This window comes from Phodopus roborovskii, unplaced genomic scaffold (genome assembly GCF_943737965.1).
Source record: "Phodopus roborovskii unplaced genomic scaffold, PHOROB, whole genome shotgun sequence".
NCBI classification, from domain to species: domain Eukaryota; kingdom Metazoa; phylum Chordata; class Mammalia; order Rodentia; family Cricetidae; genus Phodopus; species Phodopus roborovskii.
Genome location: NW_026125264.1, coordinates 1,552,047 through 1,570,385, shown reverse-complemented (window position 1 = coordinate 1,570,385; position 18,339 = coordinate 1,552,047). Strand labels below are relative to the sequence as shown.

Sequence of the window (18,339 nt, the reverse complement as noted above, 5' to 3'; positions counted from 1 at the left end):
CAAGCCCTGGCCAGGGGCCTTGACTTTTCATCACATGCCCACCCCTCACTCCAGAGCTTGGCTTATAAGAGTAGACCTTTAAGAAAGCAGTGACACCATCCTGAGAGATTCTAGAAGGTCCTATTCGGGGAGTGGTAAGGGCAAAAAAAGACAGCACCCGCATACTCAGGCCATGCCCTATCTTCACACGGTGAAATAAAGCGGAGGATCTTAGCACCCAGTCATGCTGGGTTTGGATCCAAGCTCTGCCGCTTATTGTGTTACCATGAGTGAGTCTGACCCAGAACAGGACTGTTAGGACATAAGAAGATGATTATGGGGTACAGAGTGGGGGACACAGGGATGCACATCCTTGCAGGGGACAAAAGCTCTCACTTCCATGGCCACAGGTCCTAACAGGAGAATGTTGCTGCTGTGGACACTGCTGCTAAGCTGGGGGCTGCTGCACCAAGCCCAAGGGATGACCCATAGTCCTCTCCTCCTGAGGGTCAGCTGGAGCCAGCTGGAAACAGGTGAGTCTCAAGGAACGAGATTGGAGGGGCATGACCTCCAAGACAGAGAGCTGGGGACAGCTCTCTGGGCTTCTCCTCCTCTGGCCTCCCTGGTCCTCTGTGCTGCCCTTGTCTCTCCTCTGTTCTAACACTTGTCATGAGTAGTCCTCACCCTGACATTCAAAGCCCCAGACCTCCAGTGTCTTCCCCACTACCTTCCACATCTACTGCATAGAGGTCATGGCTGCCTCCTGGCCTGGTGTGGGCCCTTCTCCCTTTCTCTCCTTCTCAATGTAGTGTACTCTGACTGGGCCTGGAAGACAAAGCCCTCAGCTCCTCTCCTGAAGAAACTTCTTCTGATCTCCCAGTAGCACTTAGGTCTATCCCTCTGGGTTCCCACAGTCCTCTGGCAAAACCCCAATGGTCATGTCCAGATACAGCACCTGCCAACCTGTCTGTCTGTGTACTGTCCTGCCTGCCTCTTGTCTGTGAGGTACTTGTCCCAGCTCAAAGATCTGGTTTGCAAATTCACCAAGTTCATAACCTTGAGGCCTTTGCATGAGCTATTGGTCTCCCTAGACCCTTCCATAATGAGATCATTGACTTTCTTGAGATGTCTGTCCCAAGCGTCTTCCTCCTCCTTAGAGCAGCCCTGCCTGACCATCATGCTGGAAGCAGACACTCCTGACTCATCCTGCTTTGACTCAGACCTGTTATATTTTCTTTGTAACAAAACATAAGTTACTTGCTCACCTGAGTACTAGTTTTTCTTTCTCCCTGACTAGTGTGTCAACTCCAGGGCAGTGGGAGTCATGCTGCTCCCTGATCCCAGCAGACTAAGACTTGCTAGCGGAGCTTGGTAGCAAGGTGAGACTAAGCCAGGAGAATGACTTGAGCCCAGTAGTTTGAGACCAACTTGAGCTCTGGTCTCTTCATAAAAACTTGTTGCTGATTGGCTGTCTTATCTGTCAGCTGGGCACAGGTGCCAGTGGGCATTTACTGAATGGCTGAATGAACCCTGAGGAGATGTTCTGTCCCCAGATATTTCAGATCTATTCGCAGAGCATCAGGTCCTGAAGGATATGATCAGGATGCCTGTGACTGGATCCCCAAGTGAAGGTGTGTCTGTCCTGGACTCCCTGCCTTTCGTCAGAAAGGAGTTTGTTGGGAAGAAGAATGGGTTGGACCTGTCACTCGTGGGGGACCTGCTCTCTGGGAAGACCATGCCTGAGCTGAAGAAGCTACTAGAGACAGCTGGGTGAGTGATCGGAGAGGCAGCCTCTGTCTCTCTTCTCCCTCAGGAGGCTTTTCCCTGTCGAGTGGAACAGAGATGGGTGGGGGTTGGCAGTGTAGCCTCCTCTGTGGTCCCCCACTCCATGCTTTACAAATCTGAATAGTGTTTCCTAAGTAGTTACAGTTTGAATCCCATGAATTTTTCTCAAAATCCAGGTTTCCCAATTGTATGAGTTTTCTGGGACAGGCACACTAAAGTGTTCAGAGTCAAGTGATCTTCCTTTGGAAGAGAAAGGCCAGGGCAGGGGTCTGCAGCTGCTTCCTAGAAGCATGGCTCAACTCTTGCTCCTGGCATCCACTAGAAATCACTGGTGCTGGTACCAGAGGCCTGATATTGCCATCTCACAGGACATCCTCCCTGGGTCCAAATTCTATTTCTACAAGAACACAGCCATGTTTGGTTATAGCTAGGCTACTCTAGAATGACTTCATCCTTACTAGTCATGTCGACAGTCAGTGTCTTTCTAAATAAGGTCACGTTCTGGAGTACTTGGGGCCAGCTTAAACTTGGAGGCAGCATAACCCATAATTCTGATTGTTCTTAAAAAGAAAATCTTGCTACACCTATCCTGACCTTCCACATGTCAAATGTTAGTGCCAGCTATAGTCCTTTAGCCGGTCCCCAGATGCCCCGCTATGTTGTCTGTTCAGCCCTGAAAGCCCGGGGTTGGAGCCTCCCAGCAAAACAAGAACTTTCCTAAATGAATGGTACTGATTTTGATTGGAGGCATGCCTCCCTCAAGGAGACCTGCATAGCCACTCAGGCTTAGCCCGTGTGTATGAGTCCCTCCCCAACAAAAACAAGGACAGACCCATGGGTCCTAAGACCCCAGGTTCAAAATGGGATTTTCTGATGGGTATGAAATGGAATGAGAAGTCATGAAACTATAGTGTGGGGAGAACTGCCCAGAGAGACTTGTGAGACAGCATAGGCTAATCCTATCCCAGCCATGCCAAGTACTGGTACTGTCCACTGACTCCACCTGGGTAGGAATGCCATGGCTACAAGCCTCTCCTATCCAAAGACATGGCTTGGAATGGACAAAAGAAAATGCCACATGGTCTGATCCTAAAACTATCCTTCAGGCTTAGCAAGAGCATCACAAGTTCCATCCTTAGCTATATAGGAGGTGTGAAACTAGCCCAGGGTGTATGAGACCCTGCTTTGAAACAAACAGGGGGAAGAATCCCTTCCAGAAAGCTCCATGCTGGTGACCAGGTTTCCCCTGTGATAAAATGTGTTGGTTCCAAATGAGTCACCAGCCAATACCCATGCCCATAGTGCAGTCCTGAGCCCTCTGAGCCCAGGGATGGGAGGCATCTGAAGCCTCAGGAGGGAGTACAATGCTTGAGGATGCTCAGCAGAGACCATGGATGGCAGAGGGGCTACCAGGACTCCTGCTTCTCCACATTCTTGCCTGCTGGCTTTTCTCTTGAGAAGCCCATAGAGCCTCATTCCCTAGACCTGGGGATCAACCCCAGGATCCCATGTATGTTAGACAAGGCTTCTCCAACTGAGCCATAGCCTTGGTCCCCGAGGCTTGTACCTGGATTCAGATGGCCATGTGCGCATAGACTTAAGCCATGGTTCCTGGTTTTTTAGAGGCTGATCCAGAGAAGGTTAAGATCTTCAAGGCGTAGAGATGAAAAGCTGAGTTCTGTGGTCTCTGGCAAGTCAGAGGGAAAGGACAGGCTACCCCAAAGCCATCTCCTCTTCTCCTGGCATCAGCTCCCATCCTAGACTCCAGACATGCATGGAGCCAGACATCTCACCCCCATGCCTCCCATAGGTTGGTCATAGAAGATGCCAAGGGACCAGAAGTCACCCTGGAAATTCTAAGTGACAGCCTGCTGCAGATCACACTGCGCTGCAAACTGTACCTCTCACTCCTGGAGTAAGTACCCATGGTACTTCCTCCCCACATGCTTCCAGTGAGCACGACTAACAAGTCCTTTCCACTCGGGCACATTTCAAAGACTGGCCTATGGGGAAACTGAGACATAGAATGGGGAGGAGCCCTGCCCAGGATCACATAGTGAGTCTGCACCGAGGGCCCCTCCCATAATATCTGTCATGTGGGCACACTGGCACTAATGGGGAAGTCTGGGAAGAGTCTGGGTTTTCTGGCCTGAGCAGCTGAAGCAAGAGCATCAATTTCCTGGGCATGAGTCTATAACCAGGTATAATTCCAGTTTCCTACTACAGTAAGCCAAGTGTCCACCTGCACATCTCTGAACGGTGAGTGGTTGTATATGTGGCCACCCGCAACAGCACTGATACAGACCCATGTTGGTTGGGAAGCAGGGAGCGTCACAGTGCTCTTTGGGAATATGCCAGATCCTGCCTTTCTTGTGAAGATGACTTTTGGTGTGACTTTACCATTAATGATGGAGCAGTCTATGACCATTTCCCCTGGAATGCATCTGATCTTATGCAATGTTGGAAGCTAAGCAAGGCCCGTAGTCAGAGCTTGGATGGGAGATCAAGCCCAAGGAAATGCTATGACAGAGTCAAGGGGTCCTGAGAAATATGTTTCTGCTCCCTGAGGAAGGTATTATTGCCTTGGTTAGGATAGTGTGTCAATCAATAGTAAGATTCATGACCCATGGACCTTGGCAAACGGGAGCGCATGTGTCCCATCTCCAAGGCAAACAGTACATTTTTCTGTTGCCCTGTGAGGACGTTGGCTCAGTGCTGCCCAGTCTGCCAGCAGATACCATATTTTAAAGAGCTCTCCTACTTTCTAACGCCTGCCTACCAGCAGCAGCATCAACCAGTTCATGACTTCTGGTCTCAACCTTGGAGTCTGGCTGGGAGCTTGTCCAGATATACTGTCCCTACAGGATCCTGTGGCTAGAAGCCATCAAGAACATACGCATTGGAGTAAAGCTAGAACAGATAGGGAACAAGACCCAGGTGGTCTTCGAGGAGTGCCATACGCCACCTGGAAGCCTGAACATTGAGATCCTGGAGCAGTGAGTACCTGGTGTTTCTAAGCCTCCCGTTGGTGTGATAGATGGTGGCTCTTCCTGTACTGGCCCAGCCCTCTCTGGTCCTTCTCTGAAACTCAGAGCAGGGGCTACCACCTGTCAGCCTCTCCTGCCTCCACACTGAAGGCCATGGTTAAGACTCAGCCTCTGCTTAGCTACTCCACACAGTGGGTCCTGGCCAGGGTTTGACTTCTGGAAGCCTCGGTTGGTTGCATTGCTTATAGTAGCCAGCCCACATGGAGTGGTCCTGGGGAGGGAGACAGTGCAGAAGCTGACACCGAAGGGGATCTATAATTCATCTATTTACACGACCCAAAACCTCCAGCAAGCAGGACAGGATCTCTCCATTGCTAGTAGGGCCACTTCCTGCTTGAAAAGCCCAATGACCTTTATGAAGGAGAGAATACAAATCCAGACATAATGCAGAAAACTGGAGAGAAAACACATGGAGGGGGAAGGCAAGAAGAAGAAAATGGAGAGGAGGTGGGAATGCCAAGGAAGGAAAAGATAGCCACTGCGGGCCTTCCTGCTGTCCTGCCTCATAGAGCTCAGCCTCCCCCTGCCCCGGCCACACCTTCAGCGCACTGCTTAGCTGACCCTACCTTGTCATCCCTCCCCTAGAACAGACACCCTGCTGCCAAACCAGCTGCTGGAACTGGCGACTGAGGTCCTGGAGGAGTCACTGCCATTCCTCCTCCAGAAGATAGTGAGTCACCGGGGGGAGGGGTGTGGCCCCCAAGAGAGCCCCTCTTCTTCAGCCTCACGCCAGCAGCACCCCAACTCTTCCCTTCCCTCCAGGTATGCCCTGTGATCACAGACCTGCTCAACTTCCTGCTGGAAGACCTGCTACACATCACTCTTCGTATGTTGCCGCCGGTCAACTGTCCCTTGCCATGTGCCAGACACTGTGTGTAGGAATATACCCAGAGACAGGACCGTCCTACAGACAGGAAGGACACTTTCTAATGGGGAAAAGGAGGGGCAACATAGCTGTGACCTTTATATGTCACTTTCCCTCTGAGCCTCAGTTTCCCTGTCTGTCAAACAAGATCAATGGAAGGTCCGTAGATAAGGCCTGGTAGAATAATACTAACAAGCTGGCACAAAGTCTGTGTGTGATAAATGTCCCTTCTCCTAGGGGCATATGCTCAGCCATCAAGGACCTTAAGGCTGAGCAGAGGAGAAGGAATGTCTCCTTGCCCTCCTCACCCCCCACCCCCCCACCCCCACCGCATCCTTCCCACCTCTACCTCTGGCTGAGTTAGGTTTTGTTTCTGCACCACAGCTCCCATCATCTCTGGTCCCAGTGATTTCCAGTACTATTTGACCAGCACGGAGTTCACAGAGGAAGCCATCCTGATGAGAGTGCAGGTGGGCATCCCTAGGCTGCCACGGGCCCTTGGCGAGCCCCCTGGGAGTGGACAGGCAAAGAGAAAGCGAGATGGTGTTTCACAGGCTGGGGAGTGAGGGGGGAGAGGAAGGCAAGGATCGAGAAAGGGAATGGTCAGCAAAGGGAATGGGGTGGACACAGGCTGCTGGACAGCAGTGAGTCCGACCCCTCACGAAGGCAGCTGAGGCAGCTCCCGGATGGGGAAACTGAGGACAGAATGGCTGAGGACTGCCCAGCTCCTGTCCATGCTCCTTGATGTCTCTCTGTAATGGGAGGTAGGAGGGACAGGGCTCAGAGGCCGGAGTGGAGCTTGATGGGGGCCAGGAAGCCAGGCTCTGAGGTTCAGCTCTACCTCTTGTCATGTGGGATTTGAGTGAGTGACATCATGTCTCTGGGCATCAGGTTCCTCGTGGTCAGATAATGACCATAATGGCTTCCTTCCGGTGGTGCTGTTGGCAGATTCAAGGGAAACTGTGCCTTCTATGGTCAGCAAGGTGAGCTATGACCAGGTGTCCACCAGCTCCCCACTAACCATCGTTCTCCTATCATTTCTCTGAAGCTTGTGACTCCCTGTGGCCCACACCATCTGACCTCAAGCCCAAAACATATGGTTCCTCCAACTCTCCCTGGATTAGTCCAAGACAGCAAGGCAGATTTTGCCTTTTGGCTAGAAATCTACAATGGCATTCTGTCCTGTCTGTACACCAGCCAGGAGATCTTCGTGGAGCCCCAAGACTCCTCGGTGAGTGCTGGGAAGTGGCAGGGGGAGGGACATAATGCTCCTGCCCTGTGTCTTACATGAAAAAGCCAAGGCCCCAACAGCAAAAGTCTACTCCCCACCCCGGACTCCACCAGTCAGTCTAACCTGACTAGCTCCTATTTCTCCCTCAGAACCCTTCACAGAAGCCCCTTTATCTGAGAAAAGGAACTCTGACATGCCTTTAATCTCCTCCTTGCGACACATACCCATTCTTACACAACAGATACGCATGAAAGCCTCCTGTGGACTGGTCCTATGAACACAGCCCTGCAGCCAGACCCCCTGATCTCCAGACAGGAGGCAGGGTAGGGGTGGGGAGCGGGTTGTGAGGATGTGAGGGTGTGAGGACTTGGATGTTCTCACTTTCCAGGGGAGAGTCTGTTAGCTAAGGACTCTGTCTCAGAAGGTGCCTGTCAGAACCTATGAGAGGAAACCACTGTAAATACAGCATGTGGCCTGGCAGAGGCCAGGTTCTAACAGCACAATCTTACAATAAATAACTATCTGGCCTTGCTTAAAGCAATCAGGGAAGCCAGAAGGCCATCTGCATATTGTCATTGTCGCTAGGGAAGGCACACCTGAGACTGGCCTCTGTCTGCAGTGCTGAGGAGACACACGGGTCAAGGGGGATAAGTTCTCCCCAAGGGCTGATGGCAACAATGAGCAAGGCCACCCATATCACTGCTCAAAAGCCTGCAGCAGCTTCTCTGTATCCCAGAGTAAAAGTCAGGCTTTCTGTGTGGGGCTGGGCAATCTGATCCCTGGCCTCTCTCCAGCTCTGTCTCTTTACTTCCTGCGTTCTAGCCATGCAGGCTGCACTTATTCTCAACTCTGCCTGGCACATTCTTCTCTCACTAATAGTCTCAATATGAATGTCATCTCCTCACAATGCCCCCTCAAGATTGCTACATCTAAAGATCTAAGAAAATGTGTGCGCTCTCTCTCGCTACCTCTACCTCCCTCCATTTCTCTTACTCTTTCAAACTTTATAGTTACATATTATATGAAATTATATATGCAAAGTGTGTGTGTGTGTGTGTGTGTGTGTGTGTGTGTGTGTGTGTGTGTGTTGAGCATCTGTAACTCAGATCTGAAATCCAAAATGCTTCAAAATCTGAAAAATTTTTCAAGTGCCCACATGACATCATAAGTGGGACATGCCACATCCAGAAACTTTACATCATACAAAGAAAGTTACTTTAAATAGTTACACAAATGAGTGCCCACACTGGGGAAATGGACTGCTCAAGGTCATCCACAAATGGGATTGACTACAGATGAGGTCTACTGTCTCCCACCACTTATCCCTGTATCCCATACAAGTGTGACAGCTCAGAAGTGTGACAGAATGGAACCCTACATCTGAAGAAATTCTTACACTGGTGGGCAGGAACACATCTGCAGGGTTTTGGGGCCTCATTTGCTACATACTAAAAATCAAATTCATGGCCCATCTCAGTTAGCACTAAACTTATTGAGACTACAGGCAGTATGAACTAAGACAGTGCTTTGTAAGAACAAGATTGCTCTATAGGTCCTGGCACGGAGTGTCACTAACAAGGCATAGGGCTGTGTGGCCAGAATGCCTCTCTGTGCTCACGCTTGTATGTGAGCAGAAAATGTCCATCTGGACACACTTCAAAATGTCAACAATAGTTACCTCTGAGAATTGTATTTAGAGAGAAAAGAAAAGATACATTGTGTGGCTTTTACTTCAGACATTGCTATTGTTTTCTCTGTGATGATTTGTGATTTTGGAAAACGGATGGGGCAGGGATCCACTGTAGCTCAGTGGTCAAGAATGAGCTCAGCATGTGTGAGGCCATGAGTTCAATCCCAATACCTCCCTGAAAATCAGTAGAGCATGGATGGATAGGTAGGAGTATGATAAAGGCAAGAACTGTTAATGGAAGACTGAATAGAGCATGCAAATGTTCTCTATGACACTCTCTCAGCTTCGCTGTATTAATAGCGTTTCTCGTAGTTAAGAGGCTGTGGGTGTAGCTCAGTGAGAAGCGTGTTTGCCTGGCACACATGAAGCCCTGCCTTTGATCTCAGGCATTGTGTACACCTGTAATCCCAGAACTTATGGGAAGGAGCAGGAGGAGTTCAGCTATATAGTGAGTTTGAGGCAAGAACGATACATGAGATCCTGGCTCAAAAAATATTTAAAAAAAAATGTCAGCATAAAAATTATCAAAACCACAGAAAGTTAACCTTTGCCGATAAACGGCTGAGAAGCCAGACTTGTGACTTGCCTTGAGCGGAGGCTGACTCATGTACAGACAGTGCATCCAGTAGAGGCAGCTGCCTCCCTGGGCCCCCACTTTGCTCAGGACACATCTGCAGGACTGCAAGCTGACTTGGTCTTTACCTTTCTAGGAAACTGGCCTCTGGGAGCTGTTATCCCAGAGTGCCCCGACGCCCCAGCCAGAGGTAGGTATGGTACCTGCCCCTGCTCCAGCACCCTGGGCTAGGCAGGCTGAACCTAAAGATTTTATGGACATGTGCCATTTCTCTGCTGTGGACTCCAGAAGTTACTGCACCTCTTTACAGTATCAAGGACGTAAAACCGAGGAAGCAGTCAAGACAGTGACTGTGACCATGGGCTGTCATTGTCCACCAATGAGCATGCCCTGCCCTGCTAAGGCTCACCTAAATAACAGCAAGACAGGGCTCAACACGGTGAAGGAAGCACTTCTGAGTAACTGGAAGGACTATATTTGAACCCAGCCCCTGCTCTAGAATCTGAACTCATTGTGGCCGCTCCACAAAGCTTTCTGTGCTCACCAGCTGGACAAATAATTACAGCCGAGAAGCCTGTGGTGCTGTAGGTGCTAACGTCTCTTGAGCACAGCACAACAGTTAGCTCATTAATTCACATGACTTTACGGAGCGGGTACAGTTCTTACCTTTACTTTACAAGGGTGAAAATGTGAAGCACAGAGGGGTTATAAGAATCTTGTTTCGGGCTACACCACTTACGGAGGTAGATCCCGAACTTTAATTCCCCACAATCAGTACTGTGTGTGCCCAGGACAGGAAGGATGTGATCTCACCTCACAACAGTTCAGAGGAGCCAAGTAACTTCCCCTACGACACACAGCAAGAAGTTACAGGGCTAGACAAGAAACCCAGTCCCCTGCCTCAAAAGAGGGTCTTCTTCCCACCCTTCCAAGCCAGGTCCAGGGAAAGCCGTCTACTAAGCCTCCCTCTACCTTCCCTGTTTTAACTTCATCCAGGTTCAAAATCTGACCAGAGGGAGCCTGGGACTGATTATCAGCGCCCCCGATCCCCCCACAGTCCGCCTTGATGGCTCCAGGGCCACAGTCATCCAGCAGGGCTTACTGATGCTGCAGGGGACCAACAATGTCTCCTTTGGTGCAGTTGCCTGGGTGAGTGAAACTGCACGGATTTGGTCCCCAGTCTGCAGACCGAGGGCAGGGAGACGGAATGGCTGTGACCAAGCCTACCACCATCTACTAACAGTTCTACATGTGGGCAGCTGTGCCCATGGCTAAGATATTCACATACTAGTTTCTCTACTCACTAAGGACCTCCTCAGTCATGAAGAAATTCCGACTCCAGACCCTCCTGTAGGGTGCAGTTAGGGCTTTGAAAGGACTCCCCTAGGGATGGCTGAGTCACAAAGCAACCATACCAATCGTCATGGGGAGAATTCTAGAAAGAAAATACAGCTCCCCCGCCGCAAATTCCAATGGTTCAATTCTGAACCCCTGACCTCAAAATTGGAAAGTACCTCAGATGAGAAAGGGGAAGAGTCACTCTACCACAGGTGTGCTGGGTGGCATCCTAAGGATGGAACAAGGGTCCTTGGATCTTAGATGGCATCATTGTATGACCAAGAATTAGCTATCCCTCACTACTATCAAAGAGCCCTGAACCTGTACATATGAGTTAGAGCCTATCTGCACTCCCACAAAACCAAGGGGAGCCAGCTGTGATAGTGACCACTATAATCCCAGCTACTTGAGAACTTGAGGGATCACTTGAGTCCAGGAATCTGAGACCAACTTGGATAACATAGCAAGTATCCAATTTAAATTAAAAATGATGATAATAATAATAATGAGGTCATTTATATCTGTTGATCAGTTGTAAAGCCCTAGCCTAGTGTGAGGCCCTGTGGTCATGCCAACATGTACACAAGTAAGAACCCTGCTGGCTTCCAGAAATGATTATTCCAAGACCAAGATCTTTCCATTGGGCCTGCCTCAGGTTCAGGCCTGGCCTCCCCTGCCTCCCCAGAGTGGCCAGCCCCACCAGTGAGGCCACATAGGCAGAGTATGGGGGAAGACAGTGTCATGAGTACAGAACACAAGTTCATGGGACTGGAACAGGATTGAGGGGCAAGAGTTGGGAAGTAGGGAGAGGCGTGGGGAGCTCTGTAGGAAATGGTTCCAACTCTGCTCAGCCTGTCTGCTTTCAATCCAATTCAGCAACTCCTCTCCAAAGCTGTGTTCTCCTCAAGAAGTCAGACACTAAAACTCCAGTTCATGCCACACAGGTAATGGGTTTGATTCGGAAAATCTAAGACAGCTGGGAGTGGGGGATGAGGAAGAGAGAGGGTGGTTAGGGTTCACAGCCCCCTGCTATGCCCAGGCAAAGACAGGTACTTAGGCCCCCAGTTCACTCACTGATTTATTCCCTTTCTTCTGGCAGCACTGTGGTCACCTTGGGCTCCTACCCCACCATCATTGAGAAGCAGGTGAGTCCCTTTCTTCAGCCTTGTGTCCTAAAGGATCCATAAATGCACAGGTAAATAGTCCCAAGTTGCTGGCCTAGGACTGAAAGCCTGAGTCATACTCTGTCCCTAATCTCATCTCACCCTGGAGGCCCCAACTCCTACTGGGGTAGAGTGTGGTCTCTGAGGCTCTAGCTTATCTGTTTTGTTCTTCCATATATAACAGACACTAATTGAGTACCTACTATATGACTAGCCTTATCTTAGGTACACAGACGAGTATCAACACAAATGTCTCTCTCCCCACCCACCCCTACCCCTGGACATATGCTAGCAGACATAAGCCCATATAAGCCTTAGCAAAGCAAATTATATAACAGAGTCAGGTAATATAGCACCAAAGAGAGAATCGGGGTCAGTGTGAAGATCAGCAACATTAGAATGAAGTCTGAGGGCTCAGCAGTTCAGAGTTCTACCTGTTCTTCCAGAGGGCCCACAAGAAAGCTCACAGCTGTTTGTAAGTCCAGTTCCAGGGGACCCAACACCTTCACACAGACATACAAGATGGCAAAACACCAATGCACATAAAATAAAAAGAAATGAAGCATTTTTAAAGGAGTCTGGGAGATGTATTGAGGTGAGCTTTTAAAGCCAAGACTCAAAGCAGCAGTGAATGGAGAGGCTGGGGACATCTGGGAAGAGGTAAACAAAGACCCAAGACTAAATCAGGAAAGAATCAGGGCTCTAGAGCAGAGTATAGGACATCAGAGGGGCAGGACAGGTCATACTGGGGAGACTCTTCCTCAGACTGAGATGGACGCCTCATTGACACAGCGTGAGCAGAGTAGAAAAAGCAGTACCAAGAGAAGGCAATGGGGCCAACAGCAGGGTGTAGCCAGCAGAGGGAGAATGAGACTCCCAGGAGGTGGTGGTGGCCGAGTAAACAAGAGTCAGGAACCGGCATTTTTGAAGGTGGCCCTAGCCAACAGGATTCCCAGATGGGTCAGAGAAGGGAAAGGAGGTAGGGAGTCATGTGGGATGGGGAAAGCCTTTTAAGGGCCGATCTTGTACTCCAGGCTAAACACGGAGGTGCAGGGAGCTGGGCAACATGGCTGAGCCTACTGGCCTTCAGTCCCTGAGCTCACGCCACTGCTGATGCAACCTGCACCTCTCCCACAAGAGTTGAGCCTGCTCCTGTTTGGGAAGTCCCGTCCCCACAGGCCACCTGTCCTCTCTGTAGGCCTATGTGTCACAAACTCCAACCCTAAAAAGAAGAGTCACAGGGAGGTGGGCCTGAGTGAGTATATAAACCAAGAGACACTGTAGGGAGAGTTCACTGGGGATGGAATCCAGGCCTGCCCTACTGAATATTATGGTCCTTGCCACATGATTTTCGCTAGCTTAGAATCTGGGTCAAAGGCACCAAGACTCTTTCTCTGGTCGGGAATCTCATCTGTGATATATCACAGGACATCCATGAGACCAGGATGACAATTTATATACTGTATAAGCCACCCACATCTTGGGCATGTAAAACTATGTGTGTAGTTAATAGCAGCCTCCCACCAGACAAATAAAACATCTGCAAGAGCCCTAATCAAGACCCTCTTGCACACTCCCAGGGACGGGAGGCTTGCTGTTTCAATGCGTCCCACTGTCAGCAGCTCTAAGTACTAGAAGTATCTCTCACTGACCAAAGTTGGTCCTTGTGAAGTTGTGTCCTGGGCTCCCATAGACCCATCCATTTCCTTCCCTGCAGAGATGGTACCTGGCTGGGGGGGTCCTTTTGGGGCCCCTCAGTGTTCCTTTGACCCTTCACTAATCTGACCCAAGATCTCCAAAGTCCTTCAAAAGTGGCATGTGGACAGATGTGGTGGCACCTGTAATCCCAGCACCAGAAAAGCTAATGCAGGAGGATAGTAGGTTCAAAGCCAGCCTAGCTCACTTTGGAAGACACTGCACATTTTTTTAGGTGGTATCTGCAAAATTTCTCTAAAATCTGTGTGGCATCTGTACAACAGAGTCACCCAATCCTGGGCTGGAATGTGCCGGGCTGGAATGTGCCGAGCTGGAGGAACTGAATTGTGTGCTGTTTCCCATTGCAGGAAAAGCATCTGAAGACCTTGCTCTTGAAGGTCCTGAAGAGGCGGTTCTTGTCTCACCATAACGGTGAGTCATACTGTATCTCTCTGTCAGACCACACATCACAGTACATTGCTGGAGGCAGCACCATACATGTCCACAGGGACTGCAAACAGCTGCCAGGGTTGAGACTGGACCCCAGGCAAAGCAGGGGTCAGTACAGACCCAAGCTTTCAGATGCAGTTGCAGAGGATGTTAATGCTGATGTAAGCTCAGAGCATGAACAAGTAGCCTGAAGAGCATCTAGCTGCCAGGAAGATGTAAAGTCACAAGGAATGAGCCCTCAGAGAGGAGGAGCCACTCAGCCTCAGCGACTACAGAGCTAGTAGTCAATGGTCCCAAGTAGAATGCTTGATGGGCTGAGGCCAATAGGATGGCTAAAGTGGGCAGCTCACACTGTAAGCGTAACCAGCAGGATAGGATCTGTACCTGCTAGAGCAGTTGAAAGCTGAATGTATCACCCTCCCGTCTAGGTATCCAGAATTTCCAAAATTCTGTCTTACTCTGGGCTCCTCAGATGCTGAAACAAGGCAGTATAGTCAGCTGGGGAGGAAGATGGAGGGGGATACCCTAGCACTAGGCTTCCTGGCTTGGCTGTTCCTTGGGCCCATCACCCACCCCCATGGTTATCTGGTCAGTACCTGTGTTCCACTGCATGCTGAGCTTCCCAGGGACACAGGTCATCATGTCTCTCATTGTGTCTTTAGCATCCTATCCTATGACTCACAGTAAAGAAATGTACGTAGGATATACAGCCCAGCCCCACTTATTCCTAAGGGATTATCTGAGTAGGCCTTTTCATCTTACACATGGGCCCATTGCACAGACCCAGAGTGGTTAGGTGACCTGTCCAAAGTAACCCAGCAAATCTCTGGCCAGGCTGAGTCTAGAACCCTGACTCCCTGATTTCTCAGTTGAGGGCCTTTGTGCTCTGAGTCATAGTATGAGAACATTCACGTTGAGAAGTTGGCAGAGGCTCAAATGCAGAGGTTCATCAGAGCCAGAGAAGCCAGACAGGCAAGGATGCCACCTGCAAGGGGCTGGGGAGATAGGGCCCACTCCTCCTGTGCCCACCAAAGCTCTCACTCAATGCTCTGTCTGTCACACCCAAGAAATAACCCAGAAAGTGAGCCAGGCCCAGAAATTGGTATGGTCATGAAGATCTAAATAAACGCCAGACCAGGAGGCTGCTGAGTGCCATGGGTGCTGCTCATACTACAACCCCACCCAGAGGAGAAAAGGACAGTGTGAGGCCATTGAGGAAACCCAGAAGGGCTGTATGAAACAACTTGAGATAAGAAGCAGCAGTAGGGAGTCTTGGGCAAGGCCCATGGGAGAGACCTAGAATGGGTGGGGGGGGGTGTCCTCAGGATGGGGACAAATGGAAGAACAAATGCATGGGCTCATCTTCCTCCATCTACCCCAACACCCAACTCCCAAGTGACCATCAGGCCAGCAAGGGGATGCCAGACCGCTCCAAGCCCCTTGGCTGAGAGAAATAGGGTGAGGAAAGGCTGCTCAACACAGGGTGGTGGGCACAGGAGGAGGCCATGCCAGGCCCTCAATTTTCACAACTCCATTTGTGGAAAATCAGCTAGCCCAGTTGACAGAAGCAGTAATAGCAAACTGACCAGCTCTGTAAATTTACTGACTTGACACTTCGTTTTCAGATTTTTAACAAGCAAGCATATCTGTGAATATTTGCCTTCTTTGATGTAGTCTATCAGGGCCACATTTCTAGCATTTTCGGTTGATTGTCTCATCTCTTTGTGTGTGGGATGTTTCATTTCTACCAACATGTCAGCATTTCTCAGTGTGAAAATCAGGGAGAATGCATTTCCTGAGTACCAGGAAACCTTCAATCTTCAACAAAATGAATCTTCCTTAAATGCCGCAAAGAAGGACAGATTCCTAACAATGTGTTTGCAGGTCTGGGGCATATGTAGTAAGAATGTTCTTTTAAAAGGCAGCACACGTGAAGGTGTAGGGGAACCAGGAAATGATCAGGGGTATCCAACCTGCAGCACACAGGACACATGGGTCCCAGGATAACTATGAATACAGCCCAACACATTTGTGGATGACAATGTTGTATTGAAATGTTAAAAGTTGCACACCTCTAGTAACATTTGCTTTCTCTAGGCTACTTGCTGTTCAGGACTGCCTGATTAAGGGGGGATGGGGTACAGAAGGTCCCCTGGCTAGGGGTTGGGAAGGGTAGCCTCCCAGACTCTCCCAAGCATACCCACCAGATAGCCCAGCCCACCAGGGCCTGAGCTCCTGCCTTCCTCTTGTAGAGTGGCTCAGAGAACATGGCCTCCCACTGCCCAACATCAAAGGCATCTCCTTCAGCCAAGCCCAAATGGACTTCTCTGAGGTAGGTGCAGGGGGAGTACCCCCCCCATGAAGCTCAGCTAATGAGCAGAAAGTTAGAAGCCTAGGCCACTCCCAAGCCTTCTGCCTCTGTATTACCTCTACCTCACACTATGCTGGACTGACATCTGCTATAGATGAAGTGACTGAGGACTTAGAGGTCAGCAAGGGTCACTCAGGAAGCCAGAACATGGGGCTTATCAAGAGCTTCTTTCCTTACACAGACAATTCTCCCCACTTTGACTGAGTGGAAACTCAAGGCTCAGAAAGGCAGGAAAGCAAGGCCATGGTGACACAGTAGGGGTCTTTACCTCCAAAGCTATTATCTTAGCCAGGACCACCCATCTCCCTAGTAGAACTGAGGTGTCCCGGTTCCCAAACAGTTCTGTTATACCCAGTGTCTGCTTGCTCTCTGCAAACATCCAGGGATGGGAAGCAGAGATAAGCTTAGAGGGCCTGCCTGGGGATCTGTTTCCAGGCCAGTCCTGCTTCCTGTCCTGGCTCCCATTTCTTCCCAAAGGGGGGGAATTCATTTAAGGGACATCCCAAGGATGGGGGCTCAGTGGTGAAGAGTGCTACTGCTCTTCCAGAGGACCCAAGCTCCCATCCCAGCACCCAGAGCCAGTGGTGGCTGACAACACCCAGAACTCCAGCTGCAGAGGACCTGATGCCCACTTCTGGTTTCCACTGGCACCTACCTATACACACGTGGCATCCACCCACAACCATACACACATACACATTGGTACAAACAAAATAAAAATATCTTTTAAAAAGGTGAAAGAAACATTTTAAGGAAGTTGCAGAAGAACAAGTTGGATGGCAGACAGAAATATAATCTCGCAGTTAACAGAACACATCTCCCAGAATGAAATATCTTCTGAAAGCTGAACATGACCATAATAAACTCCAGATTAGGGCAGGGGGAGACAGAGAGACAGGCAAAGACACCAAGTCAGAGTCAGGGATCTTGGGAAATGGAGAAGAGGGCTGGTAGGAAGTAGAGCTCAGACATACTCTTCATTTCCTTCTCTCACCTCGAGATGATTTCCAAGGGAGTGCACATGCTTTAGTCCCAGCACTCAGGGGGTGGAGGCAGGAGGCTCATGGGTTCCAGGGAGGCTGGGCTACATAATGGGACCCTGTGTCAAAAAGAAAGGAAGGACAGAACGGAAGAAGAAACAAAAAAGACAGACGAATGAACTTGAGCTTTAGGACCCCAAGTTTAGACCTTGGGCCTCCTGCCCTCACGCCTCACCTCAGAAGCTTGCCGTGGGAGGGGCAGCAAGGATTGCCTCATCTGGCCACTCAGTGTCTTCCACTCCCCATCCCCCACTACTGATGCTCCTGCCTGAACATCAGCCTAGGGACCTTAGAGAGTCAAGAGAAACCCTCACTTGAGTAGGCCTGCAGGAACACATCCAGGTAATCCAGGGTTTGTGATTGCCCTAAAAATGATGCCACCAGTTCTGGAGCCATCAGGCCAGGTGCTAGCTAGGGTGACAGATCCGAATGGCCAGAGCCAGGACACAGCCAGCACCTTCGAGCCTCATAACTAGACCTGTGAAAAGCAAGGCTAACTTGCTGATCCGCTTCTGGGCTGCCTTGTGCCACTGTTCGGGTTGGAAGTTACAGAGAGCACCACGCAGACTGTGATTTAAAGTAAAAGTCGCCATCTGGAGCTGGACAGTACAACACACACACCCTTCCATGGCTGTCATCACCCAATGTCCTTTGTTCACCACTCAATATATCTCAGGAAGCGCTCCATATTCTAGAGTGTTCCAGTCCTCATAAATACTCACGGGACTTCCTCTCTGCTCTGTGCCCTCATCCACTCAGTCCCTGGCTTTACTTAGGCACAGGTGTGGGCCCCTCTGGAGAGTCAGCAGCAGCCCCAGGAAAGTGGCCTGTGTGAGAAGTGAGGTCACATACGGGGACTCTGCTCTGTCCACAGAATTACATACTGCTGACCATTCCCGAGTAGCTGCTCTGCAGAGGGCCAGTCTCTGCCCCCGGCTGCACATGCTCAAGACCCCAAAGTTCTGCTTCAGTCTCTGTGGAGTTCTCAACTGTAATAAAGATGTTTCTGCTGTGAGTCTGGGTCTGAATTTGCTGGGTTTCCTGCCGGCTGGGAAGCGGCCTTCGCATGTTTAAATGAAGGTCATCTTTCCCAGATCCAGTCCTCCTGTAA

At 50.1% G+C, this 18,339-nt stretch overlaps 1 protein-coding gene across 1 annotated transcript; it reads left to right on the top strand.

Moving 5' to 3' along the window:
- The first annotated feature begins 403 nt into the window (after positions 1-403).
- On the top strand, positions 404-18,132 carry LOC127229123 (uncharacterized). Its single transcript, XM_051194126.1, has 15 exons — positions 404-512; positions 1,533-1,749; positions 3,575-3,679; positions 4,629-4,760; positions 5,397-5,481; positions 5,574-5,637; positions 6,061-6,146; positions 6,725-6,907; positions 9,308-9,361; positions 10,168-10,320; positions 11,386-11,453; positions 11,609-11,654; positions 13,736-13,799; positions 16,070-16,149; positions 18,103-18,132. The coding sequence occupies exons 1-15, from the start codon at positions 404-406 to the stop codon at positions 18,130-18,132; spliced, it is 1,476 nt and encodes a 491-aa protein (XP_051050083.1).
- Positions 18,133-18,339: the final 207 nt, after the last annotated feature.